The sequence below is a fragment of the Caloenas nicobarica genome, chromosome 2 (genome assembly GCF_036013445.1).
Source record: "Caloenas nicobarica isolate bCalNic1 chromosome 2, bCalNic1.hap1, whole genome shotgun sequence".
In the NCBI taxonomy this organism is placed as follows: domain Eukaryota; kingdom Metazoa; phylum Chordata; class Aves; order Columbiformes; family Columbidae; genus Caloenas; species Caloenas nicobarica.
In genome coordinates this window covers 124,806,913-124,821,013 of record NC_088246.1, presented here as the reverse complement: position 1 = coordinate 124,821,013, position 14,101 = coordinate 124,806,913, and the positions used below count along the sequence as shown (strand labels likewise).

Genomic DNA, 14,101 nt, shown 5'->3' with positions numbered 1-14,101 from the left:
TCTCTACTCCCTCTCTGGAGCGGTTGGCTCCCTCCATTTCTGGTGAGCCTCAGCAGGGAATAGAGGACAGCTGAAAGCGGGCGGCCTCCAAGCTGTTCAGCCTCCCCGCGCTGCTGGTGGGGAAGAGTCCGGTCTGTGTATCGGGGAGGAGGCGTTAGGCTGGAGCAGCTGCAGCCTGGTGCTCTCTGCCCGGCACCTGGCCGCCTGGTTCCACCTGTCCCAGCAGCTGCTGCCTTCCCCAGCCCTGCTGCCAGGGCCCATGGGGGCGGCCAGCCGCCGCACCCCCAGCCCGGCCGCTGCCCCCGGCCTCAGTGCCACCCGGCCTGGCCGCCTCTCGTGCAGCTGCCCCAGCAGCGGCCAGAGCAGACAGCAGCTGTGAGCCAGGACACTGAGGCAGGGGGAGTGCTGCTTTTGAGGGAGAAAGGCCAAATTTTAGGGCTTTCCTGTCCTGCCTGTGGCTTGCGTTGAGTGCTGCCCTCCTGCCATCTTCCTCCTTGCCCCTGCTGTCACAGAGCTCACACTTGAGCTTTCCCACAACAGGTACCACTGGGTTTGATATCTAAAGTAGCAACTGTGCTCCCACGATGAGAAAAAGCTGTCGGCTACCCCTGACAAAGGAGGGCTGTTGAGTGCCCTGTAATGGCAGGCACCCAGTTGCTACTACACGTTACCAGATGATGAATTTAAAGCTGTTTGCCAGGAAGTCAGACATGAGCATCATGCACCCCCTTTAGCTGAAAGCCTCTGGTTTAGTTCACAGTTTGCAGTGCCCCAGAAGAACCAGCTAAGAGCCTCTGTCCTGAGCTAGGCTAAACCTCAGTACTTACAGTGTTCACACCTTGCAGAATAGCGTGAGGAGGGTGGGGGTCTCCAGTGCTGGGTTGATAAAACCCTAATCTGTGTAATCTATCCCTAATCTGTGGGATTTCTGTTTTTAATATGTTGAGTGTCTATTAGCAGAGTTTCACCTGGCATTAGCAGTCATTGGCAATGCCTACATTTTAGTAGAGCAGATGTGCAGTAATCACAAGGAAGAGGTATGCGTGCGAACATGAGCTTTCATCCCCCAGACTGTCAGCATGGGTACTACTGCTTTTTGCACAGGTTTTCAAACATTTCAAGGCTTACAGATTTTCACTTTGATCACTGTGTGTGTGGATGTGTGCAAGTGTGTGTGTGCCTGTGCAAACGCCACAGGCATGGCTTTAATTCCTTGGAAATCCAAAGCTGCCAAAAGCCATCTGGGTAGGTAGGCTCTTTGCCTGATGCCTCCCCTAATCTGACAGACCTTTGCTGTTCTCCATCAGTGCTTGAGGGGAAGGTTGTGAGATGTGATTTCAGGGCATATGTGGATCTGTTCATCCTGAGCAATGCATTTTAAGAGTTGCAGCAAATAGTGTAAAGAAACCTACAGGTATTACATTAGACCAGCTGAACCTAATTTTATTTTTAAGTTTTATTCAGAAGCATCACATAGCAAGTAAACTTCAAAATCTAAGTTTAGTTACAAACTAGTTGTTTCTTATTTTTTTTTTTCCAGTCCCCTTTTGCTTTCTTTTACGACCACATGAAACTTGAGAAGCCATCTAAAGCTAAATCATTTAGTGGAGTTGGGCAATTCCCAAGTGTCCAACAAGAAGGCCTGGTTTAGGCTGCGATGGCCACTGTCATTCCTGGTGATTTGTCAGAAGTAAGAGATACCCAGAAAGTCCCTTCAGGGAAACGTAAGCGTGGTGAAACCAAACCAAGAAAAAACTTTCCTTGCCAACTGTGTGACAAGGCCTTTAACAGTGTTGAGAAATTAAAGGTTCACTCATACTCTCACACAGGAGAGAGGCCCTACAAGTGCACACAACAAGACTGCACCAAGGCCTTTGTTTCTAAGTACAAATTACTAAGGTATTAAACTCTATTTATCTTTCAGATTATATTATCTATTTTATGTTGGCCGTGTTAAGCCGTGTAAAAGTATATATTTGTGTACACCTTCAGCTGATTGCAGAGAGGATGTGTTAATTAAAGTAGCCATTGGATTGTTTCTAGAATTCTAAATTACCTAAGTTTGCAAGCTAATGTCTTTGATTTTGTTTCTTAATTTGTTTTCTGCTTTTGTTTTCTGTTTGTTGTTTTTTTGTTTTTGTTTTGTTTTTAATGAGCATAGAATTTTCATTTGTATAAGGAATTGTCATGAGAAAAAAGAGTATGGACTGAAAATTTTTTGGCTTTGGACTTTTACATGAGTACTTTCATACTTGCCCATATGCCCCTGTTACATTAGCTAAAACCCACCAAAACTAAAGTGTCGATTTAAGAGAAATGGCTCGCATTTTGCTATATTTAAATTTGTCGAACTGTCTTTGTAGTGTCATGCTTTCAGTTAAAAGGTTCTGTTGCAAAGCAGCCCTTAGCGTAGTATTTAGCTGCCATTAAAAAATGAGCAGGTGTGTTTTTTGATCAAAATAATTACTTACAGAATATATCTGTGTTTAAAGGCATATGGCTACTCATTCTCCTGAGAAAACCCACAAGTGTAATTATTGTGAGAAAATGTTTCACCGAAAAGATCACCTAAAGAATCACCTACATACACACAATCCCAACAAAGAGGCCTTTAAGTGTGAAGAATGTGGAAAGAACTACAATACCAAGCTTGGGTTCAAACGTCACCTGGCTTTGCACGCCGCAACAAGCGGCGACCTCACCTGTAAGGTATGTTTGCAGACTTTTGAAAGCACAGGAGTGCTGCTGGAGCACCTCAAAACTCACGCAGGCAAGTCATCGGGTGGAGTGAAGGAGAAAAAACACCAGTGTGAACACTGTGATCGTCGGTTCTACACCCGAAAGGATGTCCGTAGACACATGGTAGTGCACACTGGAAGAAAGGACTTCCTCTGTCAGTACTGTGCACAGAGATTTGGGCGGAAGGATCACCTCACGCGCCACATGAAGAAAAGTCACAACCAAGAACTTTTGAAGGTCAAAACAGAGCCAATGGACCTTCTAGATCCCTTTACCTGCAATGTTTCTGTGCCTATTAAGGATGAGCTGCTTCCAGTGATGTCTTTACCTTCCAGTGAACTGACATCAAAGCCATTTACAAACACTTTGCAATTAAATCTCTACAACACTCAGATTCAGTCCATGCAGAGTTCTGCATCTGCACACCAAATGGTTGCCACATCGTTACCATTGGGAATGCCTTGTCCAATAGATATGGAGTCTGTCCATCCTTCTCACCAGCTGTCGTTGAAATATCCGCTCGGTACTACCTCATACGCAATTTCTATGCCTGAAAAAGAACAGCCATTGAAAGGGGAAATCGAAAGTTACTTAATGGAGTTGCAAAGTGGTATGCCTTCTTCATCCCAGGATTCTCAAGCATCTTCATCAAAACTAGGGCTGGATCCACAAGTAGGGCCACTAGATGATGGGTCTGGGGAGGTTTCCCTTTCCAAGGGCTCCGTTCCTATTAGCGAACCTCTAAACACCCCATCGTTGGACTTTTCTCAGCTATTCAACTTCATACCTGTAAACGGCCCTCCCTATAATCCTTCTGTTTCAGTGGGAAACCTCGGAATGAGTTATACGCAAGAGGAGGCACATTCTTCTATGACTCAACTTCCACCACAAACCCAGGATCCACAAGATCCTAGCAATAGTATAGGTCTTGGGTCTCTGCACTCGTTGTCAGCAGCTTTCACAAGCAGTCTAAGCACAACCACCACCCTACCGCGATTTCATCAAGCTTTCCAATAGGATGTACAAAGCTGGCTTGTTGCTGTCTATTTGTAGAAATGCCTTAGGTGACCATTTTTAACTTAGTGCCTACTATAAGACATTAAAATTCTCTGCTTTTTTACAGTACCAATCTCATGAAGCCAGTAAGAAATTTAAATTAACTTTTTAAAAAATGTTTTGAAAGTGTTTATTCTCAGCTGCGTTTACTTTGGGTTTTGTTCTTTTGTTTTGTTTTTTTTCTTTGTTTTATTTTTAAAAACAGTCTCAATGTATTGTTTTCATTTTCACTGCCAATTGACACGTTTAAAATGTTCAGTACAAAGTCACCCCAAGCAAGCTCTCAACACTCATCCCTTTTTTAAAACTTTTTCAACCATACCAGCTATTCCATTTTGTTGAGATCTGTGGTAGAACTACCACTTTTGCCTTTTAATATATTTTACTATTTGCAAAGAATCTAGTTAAAATATGTATCATAAAGATTCCTGAAGATTTGGGAAAAAAATTCTGCAGTCCGTTTCCAAACAAATCCTCTTTCTGAATAGTGACACATCTGATCTGTTCTATAATGACAAATCTAAATTTTTAAAATAAATATGGAATTCAGATTTTTCTGAAAACTTGTGTGTGTATATATAGAAGTCCATATATACACATGTACATATATATAGCATTTTGACTTGTATTAAAGTCATAAAAGATGTAAAGAATTTTGCCATTTTCTGGCTTAAATTTTTGTGACCTGTTATGGTTAACAGAAGAAAAAAATTAGTTTAATTCTCTAAAATCATGCCTGAACAGAATTTCAACAGAGAATCTCTGCTTGTGTAGATGGCATGTTTCAAGTTGAATTTGGAACTGTGTTGTTGTGCTTTCATGACTCTGGTAGAGGGAAACAGGCAAAATTAACGGCTGATATTGAAATATAAAAGTGTTGTAATGTAGTAATGCAGAATATTTTGTCACAGTTTTTGTTTTTTATTCTTAACTCGCTGTTTTTTCTCTATAGTAGTGTAGAGGGAGTACTGCATAGGAATCTTCCGATAGTGTATTCACATTTGTAGGCATCAGTCTTCTCCCAGCTGCCACCGCCAAAGGGTGGATCAAGTCCAGCCAGAAAGTGTTTATCTGTTTTCAGTTCAAAACTAGTGTGCAGTCAGAGAGTGAATGTAAATTTGCAAATACCAGGTTTTTGGATTTGTTTTGGTTTTTGGCTTTTTTTTTTAATTTTTTTTTATTGGAATGGTCTTTTCAGTTGTGTTACATGGTGTGTTATGTCCTCCTAAGCAACAAGTTAGATGTTAATCACACTTTCTACACCTGGGTACTTGGTTAGGGACTTTTTGCCCGTTGCCAAGATTTAAAGACAGGACTCTTAGGAGTGAAGTAAAAGCATATTGCTTACACCACTTTTACCTAATGCAATATATTCCCCCAACCCCTAATAACCAAAAGAGGAAAAAAAAAAATAACCGTGTGATACATGCAAGCAAACTAGACTTGCTGTAATTCAACAATAGCCTTCTTTTCCTTGTCATTTTTGTACAAGGAATTAAAAAATAGAAATCAAGTACATTAATATCTCTCAAATGACAATGAGGATTCATACAAGGTTTTAAGTGGTTAAACTAAATATACTTCACAGAAACAAAAGTTGCTCCCATTTAAGGAGCTCATGCTCCGGATGTTTTATCAGTAGCTCCTACTTTTTTTTTAATTCTAGGAGCAATATACAGGTGTAGTTTTACTATTTTATACATATGTGTATTTAAATTTTATTACTGAAAGAAAACATTTTTATAAATGAGTGTTCCAAAGGCATTAAAATAAGGATGTATTAATAAGGAAAAACCTTTGAAATTTTGCAAACTACTCCTAGATTTTGGGTTTAGGAGCATATCGCAAAGTGGGCTTTTAGCTCTGCTTCATGACGGCTTCTTCTGGTTTCTGTGAAACAGATTGCTCACTTACGTACATCTTTAGCTGAATGATTTGTTCAATATTGCTTTTTTTCTCTTCACCTTTCTAAAGGAAAGAAAAACACAGATGAACAGAGCACAAGATGAATGCAACCGAATGTAACTCTAGTTTAAATCAGCAACCATAATGCATCTAGGAAGAACTCGGGTTTATTCTCAATCCTTTAAATCAATCTGAGATGAAGATAAACTGACTTAATTTCTCCAGTGGGTTATGTCCCGCGTGGAGCTGAGCATCTACAACTCCCCCTGCAGCAGAGGCAAGTTGCGGGCGCTCGGCATCCCGTGTCTGGCACACGAATTTCCAATCCGTAGCAACTGCTTATCAGTCTCAGTTGCCAGTTACACTTCATTAAAAAAATAAACAAACAAAACAAAACAACAACCAAAACCTAACAGACATTTTGCCAACACCCGTTTCTTAGCGCGTAGCCAGAATCCTTACTCGTGTGTTCGTGCCTTAGCTTCCTGAAAAGGGATTGACATTTCACTTTGGAGTTAGACCTACATTTCACTTGAGAAATAGGGACCTCAGACAAGATATTGAACCTCATTCAGTCAGAGTTTCAGTGGGGGGCTGCACTGAGCGTGTTTGCCGCTGAACGAGGCTGTATGGTAACATGGAAGCAGACTGACACTGTCAGCAGTACTGCCCGCACCGGAGTGCATTGGAATATCACTTAGGCAGAGTCAATATAGGCCACTACTAAACCGTCAAGTTTGTAAAACCTGTTTTCTCGATTTCCGATGGGTTCTCGTCGGGAGGGGGGAGGGCTGGCTGATCCTGCACCGCTCTTTGTGCAACTTCTAAACTTCTAGTAAGGTTGGAGTTTGGGTTTGTTTTTTGGGTTTTTGTTTTGTTTTGTTTTTGTTTTGGTTTTGGTTTTTGTTTTTCTTTTTTTTCTTAATATATATATTTTTGTGTACTTGTTGCTTGTGCTTTATTTAGTAGTAAATTGTGGAATAGAGTGATTTATTGTTAATTTGGCAGTAGCGGTTTTTAAAAACCATATACTGACTGAAACATGAGCCAGAGCTGATTGCTTTATTAAGCTAATAATGAATGTTAAGAGTACATATTTTCAGGATCGTTTGCCTAGTGAGCTAAACTTGTATTATAGGCCAATATTTTTAAAAATAAAGCTTGGTCAACCTCTATGTTACACATATTACAAGATATAGCACTTTCAAAAAGAAAAACCTAAACCTTTTAAGAAAATTTCTTACAGGTTATGCTTTTTATTATAAAACCTTTTATTATAATTTGTTTCAAGTGCCATTAGATTACATATATGTAGGCCTTTGGTATAATGCTTTGTGTACAAAATGGTAGACATTGTAATTTTAAACAGGTACATTTTTACAGTGTTTTCTTATCAATTTGCTATATTGCACAGAACCAGTGTGTCTTTCTTAAGGGTTTTACAATGGTTTTTACTAGGTTTACATGTTTCAAACTACACTGTCTTCTACTGCCATTTTGAATACCAGTCAAAAAAAATTAGGAGTTTGTCCTCACCTATTGCAAACTGTGTCCTCTGGAGTTCTGGATGGTAAACTATGACAAAAATGTTTAACGTGCAGTATTTGATACAGATTTTTTTTTTTATCGTATCCTATCATCGCTATGCTGCTGTCTGAAGTTAACTTAGGGCCTGATCCTGCTCCCGTAAAGGTGGAGGGGAGCAGGATTGCATCCTTCGTTATGTCTGTCTCATACACTGGTTTAGCAGCTCATCCTGTATTCTTCTCAGTCTATAGATAAGCCTCTGAAATAAATGTACTTATCTGGTATGTAGTAAACCGTACGGGTGTAGCTGCCCGTCCTGCATCCTCCCAGTGTACAGTTAAAACCACAGCCTACTTAGCATCGTGCTCAACGTACGAGTAACGCCCCAGTAGCTCAAAATGTGTTTGGATAGTCCCAAAGCTTTTATGCAATAAGGGTGTCTTACTTTTGTTGGAAGGCAGTGTCTTTTGATAACAGTTATCTAGCCCTGGAAGTGACACAGAACTATTGCTAATCATATGTAAACACTTTTCAGTATAAGCTTCAGTGGTACAGTTGAACCAGAGTGAATGTTTATCTCCTCAGAAACACTCCTGCAATATTGTTATATTGGATCATGCTGCTAATGTAACTTGGGATACAACTCCTCTCATGGTGCTACAAACCTCCCTGTCTCATTCAGATGTATTTTTACCCATAGAGAAAAAGGACTATACTAGACCTATAGTTGTATGATATATTTTTATACTGTGACTTAATTTGTCATTAATGAACTTTGTGCAACACCACAATGTATTCATATGCACTTGCAAAGATAAAGTTTTGGACATGCAAATTTAAACGCTGACAAGCCCAGCTCTTGTTCACAAAAATAGATGACTGCTAGTTAAAATTTAATGTGGGCTTTTTATATGGTGTGAAGGACATACTGTGTATTACTAAAAGCCTTTGAGTTTAAACAAAACCTGGGAAAAGTATATTGGGGAATTATGACACACCCAAACCTGACTTGGATTGCTGAAATTATATTTTTAGCTAGTGGAAAAATTGTTTGGACTTGTATGCTAAAATGTTTTAATGATAAGAGTTTTGAGTCAAAAATAGAGAAAAAAACAAAAAAAAGAACACAGAAAACCCTGCATTCCAGACTGAATTTGTATATGTTTCTTGCATTTAAAATTTGCTATCCTGTGATATGGGAAATTGAGTTGCTTATCATGTATATGTACTTTAAAATGTATTCACAAACTACTGTTGTATTTGTATAAAATATAGACAAAAAGATTGCATATATATTTTTGTGTATAAGCTCTGTAAAATAGCAATCACATTATGAAGCTGCAGCAGAACTTCATTTTAAACATTCACATCCAAAGAAACAGACTATTTATTGTCCACATACCCTGATTATAAAATATACCTTGCTGCTATTAAACAATAGTGCTGCAGCTTCTTGTGGCCTACAGTGTTATGTTTGCTGTACAAAAATATGTGAACTCCACAAAATATATCAATAAAATTACAGAATGGTTTTAGTTAATGAATCACTTATGCCTGGCATTTCAATAGATAAATCTTGATCTGCGTGTGGGGGATTGCAATAAGTAATTACAGAATATGTCCGGGTTTGCTGAATGTAGTTATTTTGAGTTCGCAAAGGTATAACTGTCTTTCTAATTTATGATTGGTAAAATGTCAGTTTTTCAGAAAATCTTAAAGCATAAGTATCCATGTTTCATGATTTCACCAAGGAACAAATTGGATGATGCTACTGTGTCTGTGACAAGACAGATCTGAACTGAAGGAAGCAATTGAGTTTGCCATCGAATTGCGCTTTGAAACGCTGGAAGGTGAGTTTGGGGTTTCTGAAGTGGGACGGCTCGTTTGGGAGGCGTAGGCGTGTGATTCTCCACCATTTCAGATTAATGCAAGTCATTGACATCAACTGTCGTAGTTTGCAGGATAAACTCTAAGGGTGTGTGTGGCATGTGGGTTGTCTCTGCGTGGCTTTGATCCTGTAGACCTCCCGTGACACTGCCAGAGAAGTCTGATTCTAATGCCCGATGCAGCCAGACGAGCAGCCTGCGCACAACTGCAGACAGTTGCCTCCCTGCTCCTTCCACACAGTTGTTCCCTAGCATAGATTGTTTGCCAGGAAAGTAAAAGACTAGCATTTCACGTTTTGTTCCTTTTCAGAATATATTAGCATCAGTGTTATCTGTGTGTTCCTGCTTTTGGGTTCTTCTCTTTTCCAAGTCGTGACTTCTTAGATTTCTTGCTGTAACCCAGTTTGAGAGAAATGGTTGTTACAGAGAGTCATTGGCTTTTACCTTCTCAGTACACAGGCATTTTTCTTTTCCCGTGATCCCTACCCCTTTCCTCTGAGATGACTTACCACCTCTGTGTCACAGGCTTCTAACTCGCTGGAGAAGGTTGGCCTTATTATATTGAAAGTCAAAAGCTCTTCAGATTCTCTACAATTTGAAATACTCTGCAAAACCATTTATTCCCCCACCCCCCCGCCAGGAGAAAGCCACCTATTTGTCTCACTGTCGTAGCTGGTCTCACCCACCGTTACTGAATTAACACGTCCTTCCAAACGGACACCCTCTGGAAACTCTGTTGGCCTCTGTAATAAGCAGAACGTGATCACGTGGACAGTGTCTGTGTTATATCCAGAGACCTCTTGGTGCAGTTGCTCCAGAGCTTTCCTTGTTAAATTCAGAGCCACAGGCATCTCTTCCCTTCTGTCTCTCCTGTAACCAGCCCTTTCCAAAACTTGGGGAAGAAAGTACAGAAAAATGGTCCTTTGGTATCCTGTATACCTGGTCTTGCTGTCTTCCAGGAGTGGAAAAGAAAGAATATTCCGGACTCCACCGTCCTTTTCCTTCCCACATATAAGCATGCCCTAGGATAAATAATTTTTTTTGACACAGAAATCCAAAACTCTGATGCAGAGCTGCTGCTGGACTAGCAAAAACAGAGCAACTACCTGCTGTTGGCTTCCCCCTTTTGCAAATCAAAACATTGTATTAAATCGGATGGAAATTAAGTTTCCAAGTGGCAGTTGCCATAGTTGGCACAGCAGGAGTTGGTGATGGCAACCAGGCAGCAAGTAGTACAGCAAGATAAGCTCTTTTACAAAATTTAGTCTGTGCTTAGAAGTTTGAGAAGTGTACTAGAGGATTAACTGCTGCTTATCGTTGTGAGCTGGGGCCTTTAGCAAATAAACAGCAACACTGTATTTCTGTGTCTTGAACAACGGTGGAGATGGTGGTGGAAATGACAGACCCCAGCAGTAGCATGAAGTTTGAAGTTGCTGCTCACCTGCCATATCCCAGATAATTTGGTATAAACTTTCTCTGCTCCTAATAAAGGTATAACATCTTGCCCAGTATTTTTATTTTTATATAATTACGTTTATTTGTTCTAATGGTCTGTGTGTCCTCAAGAAATGAACATTTTCAGATAAATAGTTAAATACCTATTTTAAAAATATTTTTAAAATATAATCAATAGTTGTATTCTTCAGTGTCATCATCATACACACAACCTTGTCTCCTTCGGGGACATTTGTGCCATAAAACCGCCAGCTACAAAGCTGGTTTGCTTCAGAGGAGACTGAAGAACTGTCAGCTCTCGGTTGAGCACTCTACAAACAGGACCAGTAATGCACACTATGGTGGGGCTGACAGGTGAATTAATCCTTGATCGTTTCCCCTTGGCGCTGATTTTCGCTGTCACACTGAACTGCCATGTACAAAGTAGAACGGTTCAGTATCATTTTCATATAAATCAGTCAGATCTCTGTGTGTGTGTGAAATAGTGCAGAGAACCTGAATAGTCACAGTTTGTGAGAATCAGTACATGGCTTAAGCTTTCGTACATGTGTGTGTATATATATGTATGTGTGTGTATGTAGATATTTATGTGTACATGTGTGTATGCATGGGAGGATAGCAATCAAACCGGGAGAAATTGAGGAATCAGTTTCGTTTTGGTTTACTTCAAGAAACTTGAAAGCGTTTTGAGTTTTACAAGTCCAAAATGAATCATGCTGTTTGTAAAGGTATCTCCTAGTTAACACAGCGTGTGGTTTCCCAGGCAAGTGGGATGACTTTCTTCCAAATACTTGATTAATCTGAGAGAGACAGCAATTTATCTGAGGGGCGCACAGACTCTTGCCAGGAAGGTGTTTGTCAGCCATCCTTGTGTAGCATGAGATACAACTTCAGCAGAAAAGTTCTGTAGGCTGTGCCTGTGAAATTAAGTTCAACCTGGGCTTACTGCTTTTGTGTTAAATTGTTACACACAGGGCCATGGGTAAATCCTAAAGTTCCCTCACAAGTACTTACAGTGAAAATGAAAACAAAATACAGGCTCTGTATGGTTAAGGGGCATGCCATAAATGAACAACATCTGAGCTCTAACATAGGAACATCACATATCAAACATTAATGACAAATAAACACAGACTTAACTCCCAACCTCAATGAAGTCTGTCCTCACCTAAGAATTGTCTCCTCTTATTTTGTTACCGTCTGGCTCCTTACGGCAATGAAATATTACAATATTGCCCCATAGTTCATGTGCTCTGTTCAGTTTAGGCATATTTTTCTTAAGCAGTGTTTCTACAAGAAGCTTTTGCTTATTCACTGATGCAAACGTTGTAACAATGTCCTTGAACTGTACCACCCGTTTATTCAGGCAGGTTTAAACCCTGTAACTTAGGGAAACCTGTGGTAAGTTGCTGTGGCCCACCAGAGTGCCCAGACCATCATTTCAGAGCCACCAAATTCAGCAGATCCTCTTGCTCCTTCCCTTCTGCAGCTCTCTGAAGATGTGGCATTTGCAGAGAGCCACCACGTTTGCTATGACAGCGTACGCATGGAGTGACGGAGCTGGGCATGATCTCTGTTAATGGGATTGAGTGAGCTGCTGGGAGAGACTGACCCTGTCACACTGCAGCCCAGGCATCAGCACTCCGGCTGCGTCCCTAGGAGAGCAGCCACCTCCAGATGCTACAACAGCACCAACGTTACCCTCTGGGCCCTTTGCTGTAGGCGATTAATTATTCTCATTAAGCGTTGAGGCTGTTTTCTAGTCCTTAAGCCACAAGTCTCAAATTCCACCGTCACTTTTTGTCATCTCCCTGTGACCCAGCAAAGTGAACTTTGCTGCAGGGGGCAAGACTGCAGAACCAATCTTGGACAATTTTGCTGAAAGTGGTAAAACTGCCAGGATAGGTACCCATCCTTGCATGGCCAGAAAGTATTGCTATGCGTTAGAGTCTGCATTTCACATTTTATTATCTTTACCCCTATAGTTTAGATTCTCTTGGCTTGTCTCAAGGTGCCGTTTTGCAATTGTGAAATTAATCTACAGCAGCAGGTCCCAGATTGTTATCCTTGGTCCACCCTGATCCGTGGTGGTCACTGAGGCCCCAGTACATCAGCTGTGAAACCTCAGCTGCATTCCCAGTGCCTCCAGTTAAAACCTCAGTGCGTTCAGGTAAGGAGAGCTTTTAGTTCGGGCTCTTGAGCACACAGAGTAGCCTCGCTGGGAAGGAAAAAAGCATCAAGCAGCTGTTTGGCAACGTGTGTTTGAAACTTGGTCCTACTATTTATAAACTAGGGTTTAACCTTTTAAAATGTTTATTATTATTATGTCAGCAGTAAAATAGCATCGCAATTCTTGCAGATGTATTCATTCTTTGCGTTTGAGTTTACCTCCGACTGCTCTAACGAAAACTTGCTTGTATTTGCTATTCCAAGGTGTCATTTGTCTCACCAAAACAACCAAACTCTGAAACATGAACTGGATTCTTTTGTGGCTTGTGCTTGTAGTAAAAAAAAAAAAAAAAAAAGTAAAAAAAGAGGTTAATCAGTGGCCTGTCTTCACAGCAAGCCTGTGTATGGACTGGCTTCAGATAATAGTATCGCTTACACTGGTGCAATCGATCATATCAGAACTGCTTTCAGGCAACTCTGGTTATCATTGGAGGTCTGTGAGGTGTGACTGGAAGCAACATTTGGACCATGACACACAATACGTGTAAGGAAGAATGTAGGTTCATCATCAAATCCTAAACTGAGATCACAGGGACTGACAGTAAATGGAGAAAAAAGAAAACTTTCATTTGAAACTGGGGAGAAAACCTCTGAGAAATCACTAAGGCACAGGCTAAGGAACTGTGTTGTTCTGAGAGTAGGACTGTAATTTAAGTACTCAAGAGATAAATTCGACTCCTTTAGCAAGATTATAAAGTAATTTAGTAGAAACACAGCACTACCTCTATATTGTAAAGCAGTTCTTAGAAGCCACTGGACAGCCAAGCCTTCAAGGGTTTGTTACATGGTACACCAACCAAATATACAAAGGAATAAAGTAATGGTTGTGGAGAAGAATACAGCTATACACTCTTAAACTCTCTGAAATTGGTTTGAATCCCCAGTTCTGTTCTTCACCTGTTTTAGACAAAACAACAGGGATGCACCTTGATGACAGTGAAACTCTGGTGGTTGGTATGTGTGCTCTGTTGTGGTGGGTTACATCCATATCAGTCCTTTAAGGCCCTTGATATGGAGGCTGACTTCTTCTGTCCAGCAACTCCACGAACAGCAGTAGTAACTACCAGTAGTGGCAAACAAAGCGTTTCTATATTCCTCATGTACAAGTGAAATATAAACGGGTGAACCGAGCGAGACTGATTCTGTATTCCTTCTCAGCTGGAAGCACAGATTAGGTCAGGCAGCTGTTGCAGCATCGGATGCAGAGGCATGTTTTACTTGCAGAAATACGACACACAAGCCTGGAACAAAACCATCACTGCTGCAGGTTACGCTAGCTGTGACCTGTTGCATAGCTGTGATAT

At 40.7% G+C, this 14,101-nt stretch overlaps 1 protein-coding gene across 3 annotated transcripts in view; it reads left to right on the top strand.

Moving 5' to 3' along the window:
• The window catches only part of PLAG1 (PLAG1 zinc finger), a 49,495-nt gene extending 40,744 nt beyond the window's left edge, over window positions 1-8,751 (top strand). Inside the window, exons 3-6 of one of the 3 annotated variants that reach the window (XM_065629969.1) lie at window positions 1,541-1,724; window positions 1,830-1,899; window positions 2,493-3,881; window positions 5,770-8,751. In XM_065629969.1, coding sequence (XP_065486041.1) covers window positions 1,658-1,724; window positions 1,830-1,899; window positions 2,493-3,756 — 1,401 coding nt within the window. In that variant the 5' untranslated portion in view covers window positions 1,541-1,657 and the 3' untranslated portion in view covers window positions 3,757-3,881; window positions 5,770-8,751. Of the gene's footprint in view, window positions 1-1,540; window positions 1,900-2,492; window positions 3,882-5,769 lie in introns of all 3 variants that reach the window. The other 2 variants (XM_065629968.1, XM_065629970.1) reach the window with 2 other exon arrangements.
• The last annotated feature ends 5,350 nt before the right edge of the window (window positions 8,752-14,101 follow it).